This window comes from Coregonus lavaretus, assembly GCF_964263955.1.
Source record: "Coregonus lavaretus genome assembly, contig: HAP1_SCAFFOLD_7200, whole genome shotgun sequence".
NCBI lineage: Eukaryota > Metazoa > Chordata > Actinopteri > Salmoniformes > Salmonidae > Coregonus > Coregonus lavaretus.
The window spans coordinates 3,073-28,180 of record NW_028160190.1 but is presented as its reverse complement, the minus strand read 5'-3'; the positions used below and the strand labels follow the sequence as shown (position 1 = coordinate 28,180).

At 41.8% G+C, this 25,108-nt stretch overlaps 1 protein-coding gene across 1 annotated transcript; it reads right to left on the bottom strand.

The window, feature by feature from the left end:
- Positions 1-30: 30 nt before the first annotated feature.
- LOC311122049 (thrombospondin type-1 domain-containing protein 7A-like) lies at positions 31-24,821 on the bottom strand (the record flags this gene model as incomplete). The annotated part of the gene is made up of 15 exons (XM_084196464.1): positions 31-181; positions 1,607-1,693; positions 2,097-2,271; positions 2,440-2,585; positions 4,965-5,082; positions 5,590-5,705; positions 8,887-9,028; positions 10,524-10,677; positions 10,893-11,026; positions 11,943-12,121; positions 19,497-19,763; positions 20,138-20,332; positions 21,700-21,803; positions 22,934-23,069; positions 24,706-24,821. Coding segments are annotated over 15 exons (2,220 nt in total), but the record flags the coding sequence as incomplete, so codon positions are not given.
- Positions 24,822-25,108: the final 287 nt, after the last annotated feature.

Sequence of the window (25,108 nt, the reverse complement as noted above, 5' to 3'; positions counted from 1 at the left end):
AAAGGTGTAGAGGGGTGAGGTCAGGTATACCTGTCCATTAGTTGTCGAACCCTGGGAGACGAGCGGTTCAGGTTGAGGAGGTCAAAGGCCGCGCGGAGAGCGTGACCCAGAGTGGTCAGTCCAGACGCCTGCAGGTTCTTCAGTTCACTCATAAACGTGGCATGGTTCTCCTTCCAGCCCGCTGAAATACACACAGGGATAGTGTGTGTGAGCTCACTTAATTACCTATACTTCATCTGAGATGATACACTCTTAGTATAACTACTGTAAACATCACATTGCAAAGCCCTTAGAAATCAAGAAAGCTTACAAAACACTCAAACTGCAGCACACTGGATCCATTACACATAAGAGACTTCACCACCTCATATGCTCCTGTACTTGTGTTATATAAAAGGAAGGCAGTAGTTGGCAAGACAAAAGGAAAAGTCATTTTGCTCAAGGGAAGAGTGGAAGTAGAGAGGTAATCGATATAGCTGGAGGACAGAACAGCATAGCAGGCTTTTTCAAGAGCTGCCTTTGTTAAGTCAAGCAGTTAGGGACAACTAATACATAACCTATAAATAATACAGTAACACACACGCACATACAGACGCACAGGAGTACACACGAATACACACACACAAATACACACTAACTGTTTTGTAGCCTATACTGTAATTACATTTCTTTGCCAAATTTAATTGAATGCACTGAATGGTGAATTAACTGACATTAAAACAAAGGATGAACTTTAGAAGAAAGGAAAAAACTAAGACGGAAAACAATACATCATTGACTTGCGTTTGTCTAGACAGAGATCAGTGCTATGGTTTGGTTTGCAGCCCAAGCCCATGCATCTCTCTATTCAAACATCAGTCATATTTTTGATGTAAATTTACGGTCAAAACATCCTTTCTGAATAAAATTGTCCCAATGTCTGCAGACTTTCTACATGTCTTTAGGTAGATGTGATACTATAACTACTACATATGTAGGATCTTAATTTGAGCCAGTTTTGCTACAGCAGGAAAATAATCCTGCAGCAACAAGGAAATGTGAATTATTATCTGATTATAATTCATGACATTTTTGAAGGGGTTGATAGAAAATCAAGTCTGAATTTTCAAAGTGGAAATTACAAACTTCAGGAGCCTTTTAAACCTCAAATACACTACACTGCATTGCAGAAAGTTATCTTGCAACAGGGTGAATCAAATTAAGATCCTACATCTGTACAAGACTAATTGTCCAGTGAGTGTCTCATGCTGCATCTTTGTGTTCCAGGGAGGATGTGGCGGAGCAGGGTGGGGTGCAGGCGTCCCTGGGAGACGGGCGTCCCTGTCCCTCTCAGTTGGAGCAGTGAAACCTTGTCCTTCAGACCCTGTTACAGGTGGCAGTACAGCCCCTGGTCTGAGTGCAGAGTGGAGGTAGGCTACAACACACACTTCTTATTCACTCTTTGACCCTTTCACTCAGTTAACATACACAGAGGATATGTATCTGACGTGTGTGTGTGTGTGTGTGTGTGTGTGTGTGTGTGTGTGTGTGTGTGTGTGTGTGTGTGTGTGTGTGTGTGTGTTGTGTGTCTCCCCCAGGAGTGGTATGTGGAGCTGGACTTCGCTACCGAACCTGTCGTGCTTCGTGTCGGACGGCTCCAGAGAGGGAGAGGGCAGCATGGTGGAGGAGGAGCAGTGTGGGGGTCTGGAGCTGGCTGTCAACAGAGACACACTGATCATACTGAAGGAACCTGTGTTCTGCCCTGTCCAGGTAAACAACTAGCTAACTGTATACAGCGCTCCTGTTTTTTATATTGTGCATCATGGTTCAGTGTGGGTGGTTGCATAGACTAGAGATGAAGCCTATTCCTGTACAAAAAAAGCATAGAGGGTTAAAGAACGTCTATTACAGTTCAAAGCAGATTGTTGTTGATGTAATGTATGTGTATATCTGCATATAAAAATATGTTATGAATTCACAGTGTTGTGCTGTTTTTTCTCTATGCTTTTTTTGTACAGGAATAGGCTTCATCTCTAGATCTATGCAACCACCCACACTGAACCATGATGCACAATATAAAAAACAGGAGCGCTGTATACAGTTAGCTAGTTGTTTACCTGGACAGGGCAGAACACAGGTCTCCTTCAGTATGATCAGTGTGTCTCTGTTGACAGCCAGCTCCAGACCCCCACACTGCTCCTCCTCCACCATGCTGCCCTCTCCCTCTCTGGAGCCGTCCGACACGAAGCACGACAGGTTCCGGTAGCGAAGTCCAGCTCCACATACCACCTCCTGGGGGAGACACACCACACACACACACACACACACACACACACACACACACACACACACACACACACACACACACACACACACACACACGTCAGATCATATCCTCTGTGTATGTTAACTGAGTGAAAGGGTCAAAGAGTGAATAAGACAGTGTGTGTTGTAGCCTACCTCCACTCTGCACTCAGACCAGGGGCTGTACTGCCACCTGTAACAGGGTCTGACAGGACAAGGTTTCCACTGCTCCAACTGAGAGGGACAGGGACGCCCGTCTCCCTGGGACGCCTGCACCACCACCCTGCTCCGCCACATCCTCCCTGGAACACAAAGATGCAGCATGAGACACTCACTGGACAATTAGTCTTGTACAGATGTAGGATCTTAATTTGATCACCCTGTTGCAAGATAACTTTCCTGCAATGCAGTGTAGTGTATTTGAGGTTTAAAAGGCTCCTGAAGTTTGTAATTTCCACTTTGAAATTTCAGACTTGATTTTCTATCAACCCCTTCAAAAATGTCCATGAATTATAATCCAGATAATAATTCACATTTCCTGTTGCTGCAGGATTATTTTCCTGCTGTAGCAAACTGGCTCAAATTAAGATCCTACATATGTAGTAGTTATAGTATCACATCTACCTAAAGACATGTAGAAAGTCTGCAGACATTGGGACAATTTTATTCAGAAAGGATGTTTTGACCGTAATTTACATCAAAATATGACTGATGTTTGAATAGAGAGATGCATGGGCTTGGGCTGCAAACCAAACATAGCACTGATCTCTGTCTAGACAAACGCAAGTCAATGATGTATTGTTTTCCGTCTTAGTTTTTTCCTTTCTTCTAAAGTTCATCCTTTGTTTTAATGTCAGTTAATTCACCATTCAGTGCATTCAATTAAATTGGCAAAGAAATGTAATTACAGTATAGGCCTACAAACAGTTAGTGTGTATTTGTGTGTGTGTGTATTCGTGTGTACTCCTGTGCGTCTGTATGTGCGTGTGTGTTACTGTATTATTTATAGGTTACTGTATTAGTTGTCCCTAACTGCTTGACTTAACAAAGGCAGCTCTTGAAAAAGCCTGCTATGCTGTTCTGTCCTCCAGCTATATCGATTACCTCTCTACTTCCACTCTTCCACTTGAGCAAAATGACTTTTCCTTTCTGTTCTGCCAACTACTGCCTTCCTTTTATATAACACAAGTACAGGAGCATATGAGGTGGTGAAGTCTCTTATGTGTAATGGATCCAGTGTGCTGCAGTTTGAGTGTTTTGTAAGCTTTCTTGATTCTAAGGGCTTTGCAATGTGATGTTTACAGTAGTTATACTAAGAGTGTATCATCTCAGATGAAGTATAGGTATTAAGTGAGCTCACACACACACACACACACACACACACACACACACACACACACACACACACACACACACACACACACACACACACACACACACACACACACACACACACACACACACACACACACACACACACACACACACACACACACACACACACACACACACACACACACACACACACAGGTTGTGATTTGCTGTAACACACTGGTACTTCAAGTACTTCAGCCTCAATTTACACCTCTTCCTCTCGCATTCATTCCTCAATTTCCACACCTCTCGTATAAATCCATCTCTCTGCTTCCACGCCACATACTCTTTCAAACCCTTTACCCTTTCTCCATCTCTGTTTTGCAATTGGTCACATATAACAGCAAATTTTCCAACACAGTCAGCTATCCTCTCCCTCAACCAAAAAACAAAGAACACCTGCTACACTTATCAGACAGTAAAATACAACATTCTCCCTCTGAAATAATCAACTCACAACTTGTTCTAGCCAACAGAACATCCTCTATAGATCAGGTGAGGATCCCCACTGCACCTTTAGCCACTCTTAAAACACTTATCTCTTGCCTGTGATTTAGCTGCAGGTGCTAGAGGCTACAGGCTGGCTGTTACTTCAAAGGGCTCCCCACAGGGCCCCGAGAAGACAGACATAATCAATTGTCTGATGCTGCACAACAACAAATAACAAGGACAGAGCAGTCACTTTGCAGGGCGATTTATGATGCAATCGCTCTCAGTTCAATGAGCAGTTTCGTGATTTTTTTCCTAACCCTTCTTGGGTTCTCCCAACCCCCAGTAAGAGTGGGATGTGATGTGTCTCAAATGGGCCGATGTTGTTTTTGTGCAGGCAGAGATCCCCATGATCGTTGGTAATCTGACAGTGTAGAAGAGCTGTTGATTTAACATGGGTTGATAGCACAGCGAATGTTGGAAGATGTGCATTCTATTATGTAAGGACATTGGATGAATTAAATAGGGTGAGATTGAAGATACTGTCTGACTGTGTTTAATGCTGTTCGTTTTGTTTGTAATCTTTTTTTTCCCGAACAATGGCTGTCTGAGATATTTTGTGATAATAGCTTGACTAGGATATTTGTAGCAAACAAGACATTCAATTGTAGAACATTCAAACATTCCTTATGTAACTCATGCACTGTATCTCATACGGAACCAATATTCTAATAACCATCAAGATGAGTCTGGTTTGATTACCTCATGAGAAGTTAACCCATTAAGTGTCCTTCAAGCCATCTTTTTAATCTCAGACATTTACCTAGGAGCCATTGACAGTATGAGTATATAAGAGTATGATCAGGTCTTTGCCTTACCATCCAGTCCACACGTGTGCGAGCATTCCGACCAGGCCGACCAATCAGACAGCTGGCAGTTGACGGGACACTCCACCACACAGGAAATGTTCATCTGCCACTTCCTCTCCAGGCTTAGCTATGAAAGAGCGGGATCATTATCACTCAGTAACATTATCAGTCACAACGCCTATCATAGTGGTGTTTTGCAACAGACTGTTACAGCCAGCCCAGACCCATTACTTCTTACTTCTGTCTGACCCCTAGGTAAACAGCCTATAACTCCTAGGAGCCTCTGGTTCTGTTCTGGCACAGGATGGGCACCCGGCTTGTTTAAACCCTATTATCACTGATTGAGCCGGACCGAAACTGGACCATGGGTTCAATAGCAGTGAGGTTAGTCTTTCTACTACAGCCTGCAGCGGACAATTTGAGAGAGTCTGAATGGATTATGAATGAATTGAGTTGAATCTGATGGGACTACAGCAATCATCATGTGTAAACACTTCTAAATGTTTTATGGAGATACAGTACATGCCTGTCATTTTAATGGCCTAGAATCACTTGTGGCTGATACTGATCCAAAGAGATAATATATTAGGATTGTAATCAGGAGTTGGGGATAGAGCATTTAAGAGGGTCTCACCTCCTCACAGAACTTGAGGTCGACAGACTTGCCGTCGCTGCGTACACAATCCAGCATCCGCGTCTTGACGCCGTTCCCACACACAGCATTGGCACTTAGCTGACATGTGCTCCAGTCTGAGGGGAAAAGGCAGACCAGTATGAAAATCACACTCAAATTCAACAAAAACTCACAAACATACACTGAGTATACTAAACATTAGGAACACCTTCCTAATATTGAGTTGCACCCCCCTTTGCCTTCAGAACAGCCTCAATTCGTCGGGGCATGGACTCTACAAGGTGTCGAAAGCGTTCCACAAGGATGCTGGCCTTTGTTGACTCCAATGCTTCCTACAGTTGTGCCAAGTTGGCTGGAAGTCCTTTGGGTGGTGGACCATTCTTGATACACGGGAAACTGTTGAGCGTGAAAAACCCAGCAGCGTTGCAGTTCTTCACACAAACCGATGTGCCTGGCACCTACTACCATACCCCGTTCAAAGGCACACATTTTTTTTGTCTTGCCCATTCACCCCTCTGAATGGCACACATACACAATCCATGTCTCAATTGTCTCAAGGCTTGATAATCCTTCTTTAACATGTCTCCTCCCCTTCATCTACACTGATTTAAGTGGATTTAACAAGTGACATCAATAAAGGGTCATAGCTTTCACCTGGATTCACCTGGTCAGTCTATGTCATGGAAAGAGCAGGTGTTCTAAATGTTTTCTATACTCAGTGTACAGTAGGGCCCGAACCAATGATTTATATATACACTAGATAGCTAACAGGGGGCGCTGATTTGAAGCCACCGCATCTCCATTTTACTACTCCCCCACCGTTGTAAGAAATAAGCTATAGAAATTAATTGTATTCATGTCTACATTCGTTTTTACCAAGTTTATTCTATTACAGACACCTTAATGCATACTTTGAAATTATATTATGTGAGCTAAACATACAAATAAGAATAAAATAAATATATAAGAACATTTTCCTTAAAGTATAATTTTTAGAGAGTAATAATATTGCTGTCCCCACTACAATATTAAAATACTTAAATACATGTAATTTTGCCCTTGAAACATTTAATTGAAATATTGTAGAGTTCCATTCATTCCTATGGAGGACTCCTTCTTCTGGGGAGTACCAATATGCTCGACCGGTGGCTTCAAAGACTTTCATGCAAAATAGTGTTTATATACATCATTGGCCCAAACCGAACTTGAGATACACGTGTAAAGCTTCAATCATTAGGCAAAGGGTACATTTGATGTCAAAGCCTGTTTTAGGAAGTTCCAACCCCAAGCCCTTTTCTAAAGATAGGATATTTACTCAGTTGAGTGTGATGGCAGTTGATTAGTTTGGCAACAGATGCATAGAGAACACCTCTAACACTTGAACTCATTAACTGAACAGAGTCATGCCTGCTTTTGACAGCTAAACTAGGGCACATGACGGAGGAGCACGTAAAACGCTCAAAAGAAATGCCCACGCCTATTTCAAGAGAAGTGGTGGAAAAAGTACTCAATTGTCATACTTCAGTAAAAGTAAAGACACCTTAACAGAAAATGACTCAAGTAAAAGTTAAAAATCACCCAGTAAAATACTACTTGAGTGAAAGTCTAAAAGTATTTGGTTTTAAATATACTTAAGTATCAAAAGTAAAATGTAATTGCTAAAATATACTTAAGTATCAAAAGTAAAAGTAAAATAATGTTATATTAAGCAAACCAAATGGCACAATTTTCTTGTTTTTAAAATTTATGGAAAGCCAGGGGCACACTCCAACACTCAGACGCCATTTGCAAATAAAGCATTTGTATTTAGTGAGTCTGCCAGATCAGAGGCAGTAGAGATGACCAGGGATGTTCTCTTGATAAGTGTGTGAATTTGACCAGTTTCCTGTCCTGCTAAGCATTCAAAATGTAAGGAGTACTTTTGGGTGTCAGGGAAAAAGTACATAATTGTCTTTAGGAAAGTAGTGAAGTAAAAGGAAAAGTATTCAAAAATATAAATAGAAAAGTAAAGTACAGATACTCAAAAAAACTTTACACCAAAATGTAAGTATTTACACCACTGTTCAAGAAAGACATCAAGTTGTGTGTTGTGCCCCTTTCGCATCTCCCATCACTCATTTCTCAGACACCACCTTGACTTTGCAGTTCAACCTGTTTAATACAGACCCAAAATAAACGAGCCTCTGAAGTGAAGCATATCATTTGAATCCAGAGAAGTTGGAGTCCCAGAGCCCCCAGTCAGATAACCACATGGCTCTAGTTAAAGCCAGGAAGCCTGTCTACCACGGAGGGGCCCGGGGATCACTTAAATGCCTGCAACACTCTGACAAAGATGAGTGGCTGTTTTTAGCGGCTGTTTTAGGAGCTCAACTCCTGCTGCAAAGCTTTGTGGCACTCGGGAGAGTGGAAGAGGGAGATTGCGGAGAGAGAGAGAGAGCGATTCAAAGAAGCAGAGGCAAGATGGTCCCTGGCAACATGAAATAGAGCATTTCCAGTAATGATCTCTACTGGTATTTTATTTACATAGTTACTGTGTGGCCCTGAAAAGCCTGGGTGCCGCTGGGAGCGGAGCACTACAGATTAGCAGTTGGGGTTTATAGAGAAGTGAGCAACAGAAGGAGAGGGATAGAGAGCTACGGTATTGAAGATAACACTACAAATCTCTGGAATCACAGAGGAGCCACCAAAAAAGTAAAAGACTGTGCAGTTTAATTGGAGCAAGTGGTGTTGGAGTAGCACTAGATAGATTATGCTGCACCAAGAGTGCAATATTAATACACTACCTTATAGCGTGTATATAGATTAAAAAAAAACTGCATTAGTTGGGTAAAGTTATTTCAGTATGAGTAAAATTAGAACACTTAAAGGCCCAGTGCAGTCAAAAACGTGATTTTCCTGTGTTTTATATATATTCCACACTATGAGGTTGGAATAATACTATGAAAATACTGTGAAGATGATGATAATGCCCTTTTAGTGTAAGAGCTGTTTAAAAACACTGCCTGAAATGTCTGCCTGTTTTGGTGATGGAGTCACCAGGCGGTAAATAAGTTAATAGACCAATAAATTGCTCTTTCTAGGAAGCTATTTTTGTTTCTTTTTGACCATTTTGATTGAAAACAGTCACAGTAAGGTACTTAATTGTTACCCAGAAATGATTTCATATTAAGATAAAAACAGCTGCATTGGGCCTTTAAATAACAGTGTAAGTAGATCGCCACTGATGAGGGAAAGTACCTACTTATAGACAAACTAAATGGAAGAAGAATGTTCTGCGATTCATTCGTTTTTTTTTACCTGTGATGTTGTAGAAATAGTGAAAGCAGTTCAGGTTCAAACGACATGGCTCCTTCTCTGTGGTGTCTGGACATGGTCTCCCTGCTCCAGGTGACCTGATGGCATAGGCTGTCCGTTTCCTGCTGTTGTTGTAACTGCATGGCTGAAAGGTAGGTACAATTTCACATAAACATGGAGGGGTTGAGCAAAAAGGGGGAGGGCCGTGCATTTTTCTTATAGCGTAAATGATTTACAAATCCATATTGCAGCAAGTGATAAGAATTATACGTAGACAGATCACTGAGCTGGAACTAATCCCTTTTTCAATGGAGAGGCCTTGCTGCCATGATGTCCATATTTATTGAACATAAAAGTCGATTAAACTGTGTGAATTTGCAGGCTTCTGGATTATTTCCCAGTTTCTTGCTCCATATTTAATTTTCCTAAATAAATGGATTAACGTTCCATGTTCTGATGTCATGGCATTCCCCATTCCCAGGACTGACAACTGTTCCATATCCTCTCTACTGGCATTCCCGGAATATGGAATTCTTAGGAATTTGTTCCCGGAAAAAGTTGAGGATGCTTCTCGAATAGAAATTCCATCCTAACATTCCTTACATTCAATTTACACAGTGTGAGAGCGGAAAAAACGCTGCCTCTGGAATAACTCCATTGCTGGAATGTTTTGTTCGTCATGAATAAAACATGGGACAAGCCCTGCTGGTACCAGCGCGACTCCATGTCGAGATTGGAATTGTGGGAAGTCAGCATGTCAAGCACTTAAAGAGAATGGGGTGTGATTAACAATGGCTGGTGCCCTTTCAGGAAAACAGCAGGTGACGTCGAAATAGTTCAATCGCTTTTTTACAACCAATGAAATGTGTCAGAGGGGGAGGAGTGGACCAAGGCAGTATCCCACTGTTACTGCGGTTAACTACTGGACTTTGATGGTATTCAGTATATGTACTATTTTATATTTTATATTTTATATATATTTTACAGCTGTGAGACAACCATGGTCTGTCTATCTTTACCATGTTACAAAGGATTCCCAGCAGTAATGACATGTTGGATGTGTCAGGCTAGAGAGTGAGAGTGGTTCATGATCCGATCAGAGCAGGTGCATCTGTTTCACTAGGGGATTTTTACATCCAGAAATACAATCACCTCCAGTGAAGTCTCTTCCAGGAGTAGTTACCTCTGTTTCTTTCCCTGTCTATGTTAATGGTGAGAATTGGATAATGTGATTCACAGGCATTTGTTACCGTTCTACAGCACATATTTATTTTTTATTATTTTTCTGCTTCTGTGGAGGAAGAAATATCATACTGTGAAAGACTCACAGTCCATTTATACTAAGACAAACAAACTCCTTATGTTAGGTTTGAGTCTCTTTCAAAAAGTGAGAAATGGGTATCACAGTTTCAATCACAGGACTTCATATCTCAGAATCAGTGGGTGAATTAAAAATACTCTCCTACAGATCCAGTGTCAGTTCTTACCACAGACATGTACCAGTGGTTCTTAGCAGGCTGCATCGACTCCAGAGAGGCCAACACTTTTGTACAGATCCAGGATACTTCTTACTACAGCCATCACATACACATCATACATACATGAATAGAGATGACTGGTCTCAGACCAGTTATTCTTACCAGGCTGCAGCGGTTCCAGCTGCCCCAGTCAGAGAGGACACAGTCCTCGGGGCAGGGCAGCCGGCTTCCCCGTGTCCCCAGGGGCATGTCCTCTGGGTCACACAGGTAGTCCTCCACAGACTCAGATGGACCGTCAATAGTGTTCAGCATACACCTACGGGATTGGCCCAGAGATGGGTTCATATGACCTTACATAGTCAAAACATTTTCCATTAAAATCAACTGTCAACATATTTTACATGCATATGTTGAGGACAATTGGATTTGTATTGTGTGTGACACAACAGTCTTCATATGATGAAGTAGAACATTGCTTGGGATGGTTTTATTTAGTCCACAGTAGTGTGATGTAGTGAAATGGTATAGTACCTGACTTTGCGTGTCTGGACGCCCTCTCCACAGTTTTCCTTCAGGTCCACGTTGCTGACCTTCCACACACTCCAGGGTTCAGCCACCCACACATACTGACTACAGTCACTAATACAGGGCACAACCTCATACACCTGGGGGAAGGCAGCAGGCAAGGGGTTTGACATTAATATGTAATTTATATGGTTATTACGTCCGTTATAATTGAGTTTGGGTGACAAGAATAGCGTCAATGATATTACTGTGTTGAGATGATTAAGACCTTATCAGAGGTGTTTTGTTAGTGCTTACGTCCATCCTTTTTAATCTTACCACGCTACATCTGTGAATGTTCTGTACAGTACTATGCACAAATAGTGATATACTGTATATGTAACATTGTTGGCAATATGAATTCATAATACAGAAAAGGGTCTTACCTGGGCCTATTGTGGTAAGCCGTATCCAGTGTGCATTGTGGAATGAAAGAGACATCGTTTTGGTATAATTGACAAATGCAAATATTGAACTGCTAAGATCAAACATTTGATGAATGTGACATTGTAAATAAAAGCTGCCTCTGTGAAGACCCCTTTAGAGAATTCAAACAGTGACAAACAGATCAACATGACATGAATTTAATCCACTTCTCTGAATCTGTTTCTATTCATATTGAAGGTAAAGTATTTCATTTCTCAAATCAGGAATCAGCCAGCTCACAGGGGCATTAGTGTGGACGGATCCATTTATAGCGTTCATTCCTCTGGCTCTTTGTTCTACCCAGCAAAAGCAATTTGGCAATCATGAGAGAAAGTCATGGAAGGTAATGCAAACTGAATATTTTCATGAATATTTAATTTGTTTCTCTCTCTCCTATGTGTTTGTAATAATGTGTTTCTAACACAAAAACTGTGTTTATTTATCACAAACAGTGCCTGAAAAAACAGTATCCATATTAGGAAAAAATGGCATCCATATTAGGAAGTCCCTCAGCTGTCAGACAAATTCTTACAAGTAAACATTAACTCATTTCTACATTAGACAGCCTTGTGAGTGTTTACCATGCTGTACCTGGTTGATGTGGTCCAGTTTGGGGCAGGGTCGCCCTCCGTTGTAGGGTTTCTCCCGGAGCCACTTGGAACGCACTTTGACCCCGCTACCACATGACTTACTGCAGCGGGACCAGTTGGACCACTCACTGAGCTTACAGTCTGACGGACAGGGGATGATGCATGCCTCCTCAATGTAGCCTGCATGGAGGAGAGCGAGAGTGGTGTGAGAAGGGCCAGGAAAAGACAGGGGCCCATAGAGGCCCTCAGGAGCCCTAAGAAGTATAGCCCTTCCTTTCCATGGCATAGCATCTATTTTGGTCTGATTGCAATAAGGTTATGACATGTTATAAAACTCAATGGCATGTTCAGGACATTTTCATGAAGGAGTTAAAAGCACTGACCAAAAATAAAGTGTTACCTATTTTTTGTTTTGTTTTCTGTTATAAACAATAATATTATAATAAACTTGTGTGTCTTGAAAATATTGTATGTGCAACTTGGAGAAAATCCAAGGTGTAACGATATCACATGACCAGAAAGCGAATACTAGTATCAACAACATGAGCAAATAATGACTCAACTGTTGATTTACAGAGACTGTTGATTTACAGAGACTGTTGATTTACAGAGACTGTTGATTTACAGAGACTGTTGATTTACAGAGACTGTTGATTTACAGAGACTGTTGATTTACAGATACTGTTGATTTTGTGCTATAACAATAGAGCTACACTCCAGGGTCTCATATGAAGCTGTTATATCAAGTCTAAAAATACACTTGAGCAGTGGTTTGGGTCCACTGTAAGCTTTTTCATGTAATCTATGTTTCCTCAAGTGGCTGACAGGGTCATGACATGGTAACTGGGGCTGGCTGGCTTAAGCATCTCACTCTGCTTATTACTCCTGTTTATCTGGATGCCTACATCCCCAATCCTGATATCCTGTCTGGACAAACACACAGAGGTCCCAGGCTAATTCACTGGAAGAGGTTATCCATGTGAACCACTGGCTACATTTCAGTGGGGAACAACACATTTCTTCTCTATGCTTTCACGAGACAGTTGTTAAGGAACTGGAATATACAGTGTATTGTATAAGTTCGAGGGCTGGGTCTGAACTAAAGCTTAAGGGTTGAAGGCCTGAGGCTGAACTATTGTGGAACAGCATTTCCCTGTGGTCCAATCCAGATTTTAATTGGAAAACATCTAAATCAATGAAGTGGACACGGAAGGAGACAAAATGAAGTGTTTGTGCATAAAATGCACTTTTTGACAACATTCTGGCTTCCTGAAGACTCTCTAGGTGCTAGATTTGTGATTGATTGGAAGCCCTGGCTATTAAATTGCTACCATTGTCAGCAGTATTTTACCCTGGAATCCTGTTCAAACATAGGAGCTCCCTAGGTGATGGGACAGACCACGTGACAGGAAGACGGGGTGGCAGATAGAGAAGCCTCTCCGATCCCAACAGGGGTGACCCTAGTGGCACAGTGACACGTCTTACTGTCATGTGACATCACATACACCAGTGGAGGCTGGTGGGAGGAGCTATAGGAGGACATACTCATTGTAATGGCTGGAATGGATTAATGGAACGGTATCAAACACATCAAACATATGGAAACCACATGTTTGAGTCCATTCCAAATATTCCATTTCAGCATTACAATGAGCCCGTCCTCCTATAGCTCCTCCCACTAGCCTCCTCTGACACACACACCTCCCACATATCCCATTGACCTCTCCCCCCATTACACCCGCAGTGGCCCTCAGTCCAACTCCACATTGCCCTCTCAGTGTCCTGCTGAGATCAGCATGACTTCTACAATCAGGGTCATCACCCTTGACCTCCCTCTCTAGTCCCGACTCCCTTAAAGGGGGGATGAACTTCCTGATTTAGCCTCGGTTTCAATTCTCCTTGTTAGGAAATGCGACATAAGACGAGATTTAGGTCTTGGAGGCGTGCTTTGATGTGAGTGTCTCGTGTGTGTGTGTGTTCGAACGTGGGACGCGTTTGTACTTTCACTCTGCCAAAACAGTACACAGTTACAGTCACTCACCCTTCTAGATAACTTGAAACAGTCTAACCAGGTCTTGTGTCTGGAAGTAGCCTAAACTAGCTAGCAAGCTAGCCAACTTCTTTCTGCAATTAGCTTCAGCAGGCCATTGTGCGACCGCGGCAAATTTGGTTTGACTTCAGATAGCCTATCTGTGGGGCTAGTTAAGGACCGTCAATAAATTACACGATGTAAATGGAACAATATTTTAATGTCATTTAGTTGTCTCATTAAATGCTTTCAATATTTCTATATACATTTCTAGAATTTATAGTTGGTTAGAGATTTTTAAGTTATTGAAATGTGGAGCTATTGACATTTTAAAATATTGTCCCATGTACATTGTGTAATCTACTGATGGTCCCTGACTAGCCCCATAAGGATAACGAATGTCAAACCAAATTGACCATGGGCAGCTGCGCATTCCCGAATTGATGATTACTTAGATGCTGCAAGCTGTGGGCAGGATTGAAATAAACCCAACCCAAGGAAAACTGATACTGTACCCTTCATTCTGTGACGTATCATTTTTTCCCTAATTATCTCTCAAATCTCTGTATGGACGAGACTGACTCATTGAGCAAAATTATCCTATTTACACTTCGTAGTACATTTTGACACTAGAACAAATGTTTCTGACTAATATCGATGCCACATAGGCCATTTTCTGCCAGAGAAGTTATTTATTGCCTTCAATTTCTCTTTAAGCCAGCCCAATTAATTAAAATCACCCCTTATTCCATGTAGTTCAAGAACCCTCACAAATGTGTTTATCCCCTATACATGTACATTAACCCCATGCTACAGTTCTGTTCCACTCAGTGGAATTAGTACCAGAGTTAAATATATGGAGAATGTCTGTATATGTCTGATTAGTACTACAGCTACAGTGTAAAGACAGTTTCAAACCAAAACACATTTTGATGTATAGTTGTCCGCTGTGTGTGTGCAGGAGTGTGGTGGAATGGGAGGATACGAGGTGGGTGAAAAACTGCATTCTGTATTACATTTCTTGAGGGATTCATAGACAGGATGTGTAGCATCAAAAGTTCAATCGTACTATTTCAATCCAAACATTTTTGGTTGCACAGCTTAGATTTAGCACAACCCATTGCGTTCACTTGATTTTTTGCTGCATCATTTTCAGCAGTTTGGAAGTGCCCCAATCATCTCTTAATACCATGGCAGCCCCTCATCCTCCCACTATATTAGCGCTCTCCTGCCCATGTAGAGTAGTTCACTAGCCCTTACTAATATGTCTGCCTCCAACAAAACCACCTCACCACCACAACCTCCCACACTGCTAGAGGTTACTGGTCCTTACCAACATGTCTGCCCTACTACGACTACAAGCCTCCACATATAGCGCAGATTCCCACAGTGACCTCATTCCCTCTTAACCACCCAATTCCTGTCAAGCCAAGGCCAAGGCCCTCAGAGCCATCCTACAGTATATAATCATAGAAAATGGCACAGCAGAGTAACAAAGTACAGAATCCATATTAGGAACATTATCAAGGTAAGGGGTGAGGTCTAATGAAGAGGAATGGCAATGTTCCTAATATGGATTCTGTGCACATGGTCACTAGTCAATCTCCCAACCAACATATTTTTTACCCACCATGGAGACTTTAACAATTCACATGTGAAAATGTTAACCCCAAAAAATGAGGAAAACTCCATAGACTCCAACAAATCAGCAATAGATTAAATAGTTATCTCGAAGCATCCACACCCTTTAAAAAAAGGAAGGTGCCTTCTAAAATAAAGTGAGCAGTAAAAGGACTGTGAATGTTGTAGCTGTGAGCAACACAGCCTTTTAGCGTTAATCCCTGCCTCTGTTGATATCTGGGGGGAATGGAGATAACTACATTCACTGATCTCGATCACAGCCTGGGGGAATATGTCACCATACACACAGTGGTGGAGAGGACAATGTTTCCTCTTCTATTAACATTAACCCTGATGATGGGAGGAGGATAGAGGGAGAGAGAGAGAGAGAGAGAGAGACAGAGAGACAGAGAGAGAGAGAGAGAGAGAGAGAGAGAGAGAGAGAGAGAGAGAGAGAGAGAGAGAGAGAGAGAGAGAGAGAGAGAGAGAGAGAGAGAGAGAGAGAGAGAGAGAGAGAGAGAGAGCGAGAGAGAGAGAGAGAGGCCCTCAAATTTTAAAAAGCATGCAGACCTGATGGCATCCTAAATGAGATGCTCAAATTCACTAGTGCAAAATGTCAATTGGCTATATTAAAACTGTTTAACTAGATCCTGAGTGTAGGTTATTTCCCTGACATCTGGAATCAAGGACTCATAACCCCAATCTTTAAGAACGGAGACATATTTGACCATAACAATTAGAGGCATTTGTGTGAACAGGAACCTGGGGAAGGTTTTCTGTAGTATTATAAATGTAAGAGTTCAAAACTTCCTTAATAAGCACAATGTCTTGAGTAAAAGCCAAATTGGATTTATTTCAAAACATTGCACGACCGATCATATTTACACCCTACACACCCTGATAGATAAACATGTCCACCAAAATAATACCAAAATGTACGCTTGCTTTATCGACTTCCAAAAAGCATTTGATTATATTTGGCATACAGGACTGTTCTATAAAGTTATTGAAAGTGGTGTAGGGGATAAAACATATGACATAATTAAATCAATCAGCAGAACCCTGGCAATACGTGCATCATCAAAATTGGCAAGAAAAAAACAGAATTCTTTAACCAGGGGCGGGGCCTTCGCCAGGGTTGCAATCTGGGCCCTGCTGTCACCCACAGCACATGGGCTACAGCAGAGCCTGGACCTGCTAGAGCAATTCTGCCAGACCTGGGCCCTGGCAGTAAACCCCCAAAATACTAAAATAATGATTTTCCAGAGAAGATCCAGATCTCAGGGAATTAGACCAAAGTTCTCAATTGGTACAAAATATATAGAGTACTGCACACACTACAATTACTTAGGTTTAAAAATACCTTAATGATGCAGTGAATGAACTGAGAGAGAAAGCACGCAGGGCATTCTACGCCATTAAAAAACAAATTCAAAAACTAATTGAATGTGTCATTGAACCAATTGCACTTTATGGCAGCGAGGTGTGGTGTCCACTTGCAAAACAAGATTTCACTAAATGGGACAAACACCTAATTGAAACCCTGCATGCAGAGTTCTGTAAGATTCTCCTACATGTCCAGAGGAAAACTACAAACAATGCATGCAGGGCAGAATTAGGTCAATATCCACTAATAATAAAAACTCAAAAAATAGCAATTAAGTTTTGGAAACGTCTAAAATACAGTGACCCCCTCTCATATCATTACCAAGCCCTGTAATGCCAAGAGCTGAGCAAATAAATGAGTCCCCTCATCCAGCTGGTCCTGGGGCTGAGTTCACAAACCTGTTCTACTAACACACTAAAGCCTCAGCTCCAGAACATCCAATCAATCAGAATAAACCAAATTACAACACAGTCAAAACAAAACTACATTGCTTATTGGGAAACACAAGCACAAGCACAAATTAAAATGCAGCGCTATCTGGCCCTAAATCGACAGTACACTGTGGCTAACTATTTGACCATGGTTACTGATCAAAATCTTAGAAAAACCTTGACAAAGTACAGGCTCAGTGAGCACAGCCTTGCCATTGAGAAGGGTAGACACAGGAGAACCTGGCTACCTGTAAAGGGAAGGCTGTGAAACCACTGCACCACAGCAGAACCCTAGACAGAGCTGCATTTCCTGACAAAATGTCAAAAGTATAAAACAATTAGAGAGTGTCATTTCCCAAAATGTGAAACCGTTTTTCAAGGTTTCAAAGACCTCTCTGATGAGAATAGGCTACCCGTCCTGTTGGGGAGGACGCAGAGAGCTGTGGGTTGGCAGCGCACTACATTGCTGCCTGCCATAAGATGAGGGACAGTGTCTGACAGACCAACCAACCTGCACATGTCCTCTATATTGTTATTGTTCAATGGTTATTTTGACCCTTGGTTATTGTTGTTACTGTTGTCCCATTGACAATATTGATTATTATTATTTTAATTATGTTATTATTGTAAATATCCAAAGTAAGCTTTGGCAATATGTACATTGTTACGTCATGCCAATAAAGCAAATGTAATTTAATTTAATTTAATTGAGAGAGCGCGAGAGAGAGAGAGAGATAGAGATAGAGATAGGGCAAGAGAGATAGAGAGAGAGGGAGAGGGAGAGGGAGCGAGAGAGAGACTGAGAGAGAAAAAGCAAGAGAGAGAGCGATAAAGAGAGAGGGAGAGAGAGTGTGAGAGAGATACGCAGAGAGAGAGAGAGAGAGAGGGGGCGAGAGAGCAAGGGAGAGAGAGAGAGAGCGAGAGAGAGAGAGAGAGAGAAAGAGAGAGGGGAAAGAGAGTCAGAGAGAGAGAAAGAGAGGGAGAGAAGAGAGGGGGAGAGAGAGTCAGAGAGAGAAACAAAGAGAACGAGAGAGAGAGAGAGTGAGAGAGAGAGAGAGAGAGAGAGATAGGGAAGGGAGAGTGGTATTGGATGTATTACGATACATACTGTAACGAGACGATACGTAACAATGTAATCTCTGTTACAAAAACACACTCTCCTAGTACACTATAATGCCCTTCCATAATAATATACAGTATACCTTGTCCCACAAACATACATATTTTCTTCCCTAATACGTCCCAATGTCGGGCTCCAGTCATACCCACTCCCAGGCTTACTAATGTGCAACTGCATCTCTGAGTCATAGCTTAGGCTCTGTTTAGAAATGCATGACACTGATGTGTTCATTCCTATGTCTCGCTCTGTGCTACTGCTTATATCAGTACACGTCTTCAAAATTCAACTATTCTAAAAGCAACTTGTCTTCATGTGTCAAATTAGAGATGGTATCGAGTGTTCCTTTGCGCTTCATGTTTTAAGAACAAGGAGATAAGAGCGATTCAGATAAGAATAGTTCAGACAAGAATGTTTGAGAAAAGAAATCATGTCAAATTCAGTTAAAAAAGTACAGTTTTAAAAATAAACAGCACTTTTAAAAATAGTGATATTCATGAGAGCCAGAGAACTTTGAAAGTGTCAAAACATCTTCAATTCAAATACAGATATTGCAACATTTCCACACAGTGCTTACTGTATCACTGAAATCATCATTGGAGAGAAACCTAACAACCCAGTCGACGCACATCCCTGCCCTTGGCATCAAACCAAGCACTGTAGCTGTGATTTGGGGCAGATTTGGTGCTGGCAGGTCAGCAGTCATCATCAGAGATCAGGGGTCATAGTTAACGGAGCAATGCATGATGCGATTAGGTCACACTCTCTCCGTGTGTGTATTAGTGTGTGTGTGTGTGTGTGAGGGGCTCAAGGGGGATTACGGCTAGTCGACATCCCCCTGGGGGGTACACACACACACACACATGCACACGCACACAAACACACACACACACAACCCACATTTTCCCACCTATCCTCCCACACACCCCCACACCCCCAACAACCCCACACCCCCAACAACTCCACCCCACCGTGGCTGTTGCATCGTGTGGTCTCCACCAGTCTGTTGTCCTGGTCGTAACACACCATGGCCTGGTAGCGGTAGCCTTGGCCACACTCCTTGATGTCCCCCTGCACCTTCATGCCCAGGAGGCCCTCCACGCGGTCTCCCCCGGCCAGGATGCAGTCGGACCAGTTGCCCACGGGCTGGGCGTTGTACTTGTCACATGGGCAGTACTGGGTCTCGCTCAGAGGGTACATTTGGGTGTTCTTACACTTGTCCTTCTTCTTGCTTCTCCCTGGGGTGGAGAGAGGATAGGGGTTAGTAGGTATGAAGTTTGTGTGTGTGTGTGTGTCTGCCTGTCTGTCGTGCAATTTAAAAGCTGCCCATCACCGGGAATTAATATGCATAATTATGTTAATTATGATTAATTGGACCAGACCTCTTTACAATTCTCAGGCTGCTCCCCAAACCAAGGGACTTGAGCTAATAGTTGCTAATAGCATCTATGCTGCACTCTAGCAGGCTACATGCTACTTCCCCTTCTCACAAGGTCATAGCGTAAACTGAATCAGTCATGTGTTGCTTATAAGCTATACTTCCTTACTGGACTGCCACTGTGCAAAGGTGTGATACTGCCAAAAGTCCTCACGTTTTGTTACCATTCCTCACCTACAAGTAACCTCTTCCTTGTTCGGACCCCCACACAGTCAGCTGTGCAGGACGAGAACTTGGACCAGTTGGTGAGCTGGCAATCATCCTGGCATGGGAGCTGGCACCGCTGAGTGATGGGGGGCATGGTGTTGGCAAACTTCAGACACTCCCCAATGTCTGCCTGCGCTCCATCCAGCTGGCGACAGGACACGGCTGAGGGGGGAAATCAAAGGCACAGTGTCCCTTACAGGGTTGGTGGCCATTTTGTCTGGGTCACAGAGATTTAGCAGGAATGGAGACATTGATTGGTTCGGTAGGGTTGCAGAAAAGGTGTACTATGTAACACAGGGTGGCTGTCAATTGAACACAGTCTCAGGCAGACAGTTTTGTTTATACTGCCTGTAACAACTCAGAAATAAGAGTTATGGTAAAATATAAATAACGGTCAATACAGGTTCAATGTTAATATGTCAAATATGTTGTATTTTGATTAAAAGGACATTACTGGAGATATTGCAAAATGTGCTTTTCATTATGCTACCCCAAAGTAACCTACAAGCAGAGTTCTGCTCAAACTCCCCTGGGCCTCTGTTGACTCTATACGTTTGGATTGCTGTAGTCTGTTGATGTGTGTGGGGTTGTTTGTGGGGGCATGTGTGTTGACAGTGGGTGTGACTGGCAGTCAAGAGTGTTCCAGGTCCCTCCAGGTACACAGCAGTGAGACGCTGTGAGAAGCTGTGAGACGCCCCAGGGGTAAAGAGGCACTATGTCTCAGCATGTCTCAGAGAATGACAAACAGTGACCTGGATGCTTGAGAGCCCAGGGATGTTGACGTCTACTATCACAGGCTATGAGAGTCAGTCCAACACACAGGAGGATTGGCAAGATGTTTGGATGTCAGATCATTTGTATGAAGAAAAGGAAATTGTAATGTGCCTCCTACCATTTATGCATATTAGAACTTCACAAGTGGCAATTTACAACATTGCCACTGATAATAGTTCTCCATTGAAGCTATACAACAATGGAATTATTCTATGTGACCTGAAAAAACACATTTACAGTACTTTGTAGTACAGCTTCTTTTATCTACAGTAGTTGAGCCATTCCTGAATGCAAGTCAAACTTACGCTTCAATATGCTGTCATATGGTGTATGCTTACAACTGAAACATATTAACAGGTTGTAGTTAGCCAGAGGGGGAATGTAGCAGCTCTCCCAAACGGAGCTGTGATTAAAGCTGCATGAAAAGAGCCTAAGGTACCTGGTACCTAGAAACTCCAACTGTCTCAAGCAAGGTGGATGTCTAGTCATGAAGAAATTGACAAATGGTGTCCTCAGTGCTGTGGGGAGTGTCAACCCCAGTTCACGTCTTTGTCTAAGTAGGGGGATTTGACAAGTGGTTTAGGAAGCACAATTGGCCTCTCCTAACCTTGCCAAATCCATCTGTTTTCTCCTGGCTGAGATTCAGAGGCCACAAATAATGTCAATTTCATTGTGGATGTTTAAATTGGATAGAAGAGAAAGTAATAAAAGGGGATTCATGAAAGAAAAGAGATGGATAAAGGATGTAATTTCACCTCTTGTTTGAAGACCTGGTCCACATGTCTCTTGAGCCCCTGGGCTGTCCTCCCTGATGTACCATGGCACCAATTGACACCTTCTCCATTTGTGTGACTTCCACCTGCAATAGAGGAAGTATTATGATGATGATGATGATTGTGATAATGATAGTGATGTTGAACGTGATGATGATCATCAAGTCAATGTCATCATAATCATTCAAATAATCATATTCATTTTACATTTGACATTTTAGTTATTTAGCGGACACTCTTATCCAGAGCGACTTACAGTAGTGAGTGCATACATTTTTGTACTTAATATTATCAGCAGACAGTAGAGGTAATTAGCGTATAATGAGAATACACTTCATGAGTAAGAGTTGCTAACGATAGTAGCAATAGTATCATCATTGGTGTAATCATCTCCATGTACAGTGCCTTCAGAAAGTATTCATGCCCCTTGACTTATTCCACATTTTGTTGTGTTATATCCTGAATTCAGAATAGATTAAACATATTTTTTCTCATCCAGCTACACACAATACCCCATAATGACAAAGTGAAAACATAATTTTAGAAATGTTTGCAAATTTATTGAAAATGAAAATGAAATATCTAATTTACATAAGTATTCACATCCCTGAGTCAATACATGTTCGAATCACCTTTGGAAGCGATTACAGCTGTGAGTCTTTCTGGGTAAGTCTCTAAGAGCTTTACACACCTGGATTGTACAATATTTGCACATTATTCAAGCTCTGTCAAATTGGTTGTTGATCATTGCTACACAGCAATTTTCAAGTCTTGCCATAGATTTTCAAGCTGATTTAAGTCAAGACTGTAACTTAACCACTCAGGAACATTCAATGTTGTCTTGGTAAACAACTCCAGTGTATATTTGGCCTTCTGTTTTAGGTTATTGTCTTGCTGGGTCCATGCAACTTATTTTGTGACTTGTTAAGCACATTTTTACTCCTGAACTTATTTAAGCTTGCCTTAACAAACGGGTTGAATACGTATTGACTCAAGACATTTCAGCTTTTCATTTTTATTAATTAGAAAAAAATTCTACAAACATAATTCCACATTGACATTATGGGGTATTGTGTGTAGGCCAGTGACACAAAATCTACATTTAATCAATTTTAAGTTCAGGCTGTAACGCAACAAAATATGGAAAAAGTCAACGGGTGTGAATATGTTCTGAAGACACTGTATAACTGCCAGTACTCTTGGTACTGTGCTGTACCTGTAACCAGGGCAGACTTTGGGAGCCGCACAGTCCTTCTTCTCCTCCAGCACCTCAGGACAGTCTTGGCCCCCGTTGGCTGGCAGCTGGAGGATGACGCGGTTTCTCGACTGCTTCTTCTTCTGAATGTTACCAGCTGACAAAGCACACAGTACATGAAGCATTACTTTAATTATATATTATAATTAGATTTTCAAACACCGGAAATTTGTCACAGTATCTAAACCTGTCTGGCTCAACACTGAGTCAGAGAGGTTTAGGTACTTTGACAAATTTCTGAAATTTGCCGTTGTTCTCCTTTATATCATGTTGAGACATTCCATGTCAAACTAACATATTCAGGGCAAAGTGGGCGAATGTTGACTGCTTTATTGTTGCAGTAAAATCGATATAGTCGTCAAGTCCAAATCTAATGATGAAGTAACATCAACAAGATGGATGCTTTCCCCGTGATCAGTGGTATTCCCAATAGACACACCGTTGAATAAATACAATAAAGAACTATCAAGTTGAGCCAGAGCGCTGGCTATCTAGACTGATTAAGATGTCGCTTTATGGTCCAGGACTGGCCCAGGAGTGTTTAATCAAATCATGAGTGTATTACAGGCTCTGTGCATCCGTGACCTTTAGTTTCAACCAGTGTGGGTGCGAGGCAGGTCATCCTATACAGTAGGAGAACATCAGCACTACTATCAAAATCTGAGACTGTGTGTGGCGAGGGCCAAAGATTGATGCTCTCATGCCAAATAATGAGGTCATCAAAATCTGAACGATGATGATTTCATGCCATAAATCAATGTAATGTATTCAACAATGTCCTCCAGCTGTGGACATGGCTGTCTGACAAAGGTGACCTGGTCTGGAGGCGTTTTTATCACAGCATGAAAACAACAAAAACAACAACAACAACAACATGGCGCCCTGTCACTTGTAGCCATAGGCTAGTATGTTTACTGGGTTACACTAAATTAGGTAATCTTAAGGTCATCCTACATGTCAATCTGTCAAATGAAATATCCGTAATGAAACGAGAGTAATACAGTTTAAGGAAACTGTAATGAGCCGTTTACATTGCATGCATCACCCAATTGGTGCTAGTTTCCTTATTCGTCCCAGTTTTCCATTGGTTTAAAATATCAATGATCTCCAAATGATGCTTCATGATAAAAGCTGCCATACAAAATGTTCCTACGAGGTTGGATAAGTAAGCAATTCCTTTTAGGAGAGCATTTTTGGTCCATAGTTCTTAGTTTCCAAGAGACTTACAATGAAAAGATACAATGTATGATATTAATTTGAGCCAGTTTGCTACAGCAGGTAAATAATCCTGCAGCAATGGGAAATGTGAATTATTATGTGGATTATAATTAATAATAATAATAATAATATAATAATAATAATAATAACAATATGCCATTTAGCAGACGCTTTTATCCAAAGCGACTTACAGTCAAGTGTGCATAAATGTTTACGTTTGGGTGGTCCCGGGGATCGAACCCACTACCCTGGCGTTACAAGCGCCATGCTCTACCAATTGAGCTACAGAGGACCACAGACATGTTTTGTAGGGGTTGATACATTTTTCATAGGGAAAATTAAGTCTGAAATTTCAAAGTGGAAAGTACAAACTTTAGAAGTCTTTTTAAGCTTCAAATACACTGCATAGCAGATAAGTTATCCTGCAACAGGGTCATCAAATTAAGACCCTACATCTGTAGGGTTGTTATTTGTGTGCATGTCTTTGCACAGTAGCTTGAATTCTTCTTTCATACCTGCATCACAGGTGGGAGAGCACTGGGACCAGTCGCTGAAGGGGGTGACGATGCAGTCCTTCTTACAGGGCATTCGACAGGGCCGCACTGTACCTGGACGAGGACTCTCAGGACATCTACATGGTAAACACACAAACATATAGTTGGTAACACACAGACACAGGCTTCTCACTATGGCTGCAGGAATTCAAATGACTCATCCGATTGTCCAAGAGCCATGGAGCTATCGACGAACAATGATAGACTCTTGGCTTTGAAGATGCTCCTCTTAGAAAGTACTGTAACCTGCTTGGCTTCCTACTATGTCGTTTTTCTTTGTAAAACCACTTGGCTTTTACTGAGAGAAATCCAGTTTTTTCTGAAGCACAAACTAGAACAACAAGAAGCAACTGTCTGATAAGAA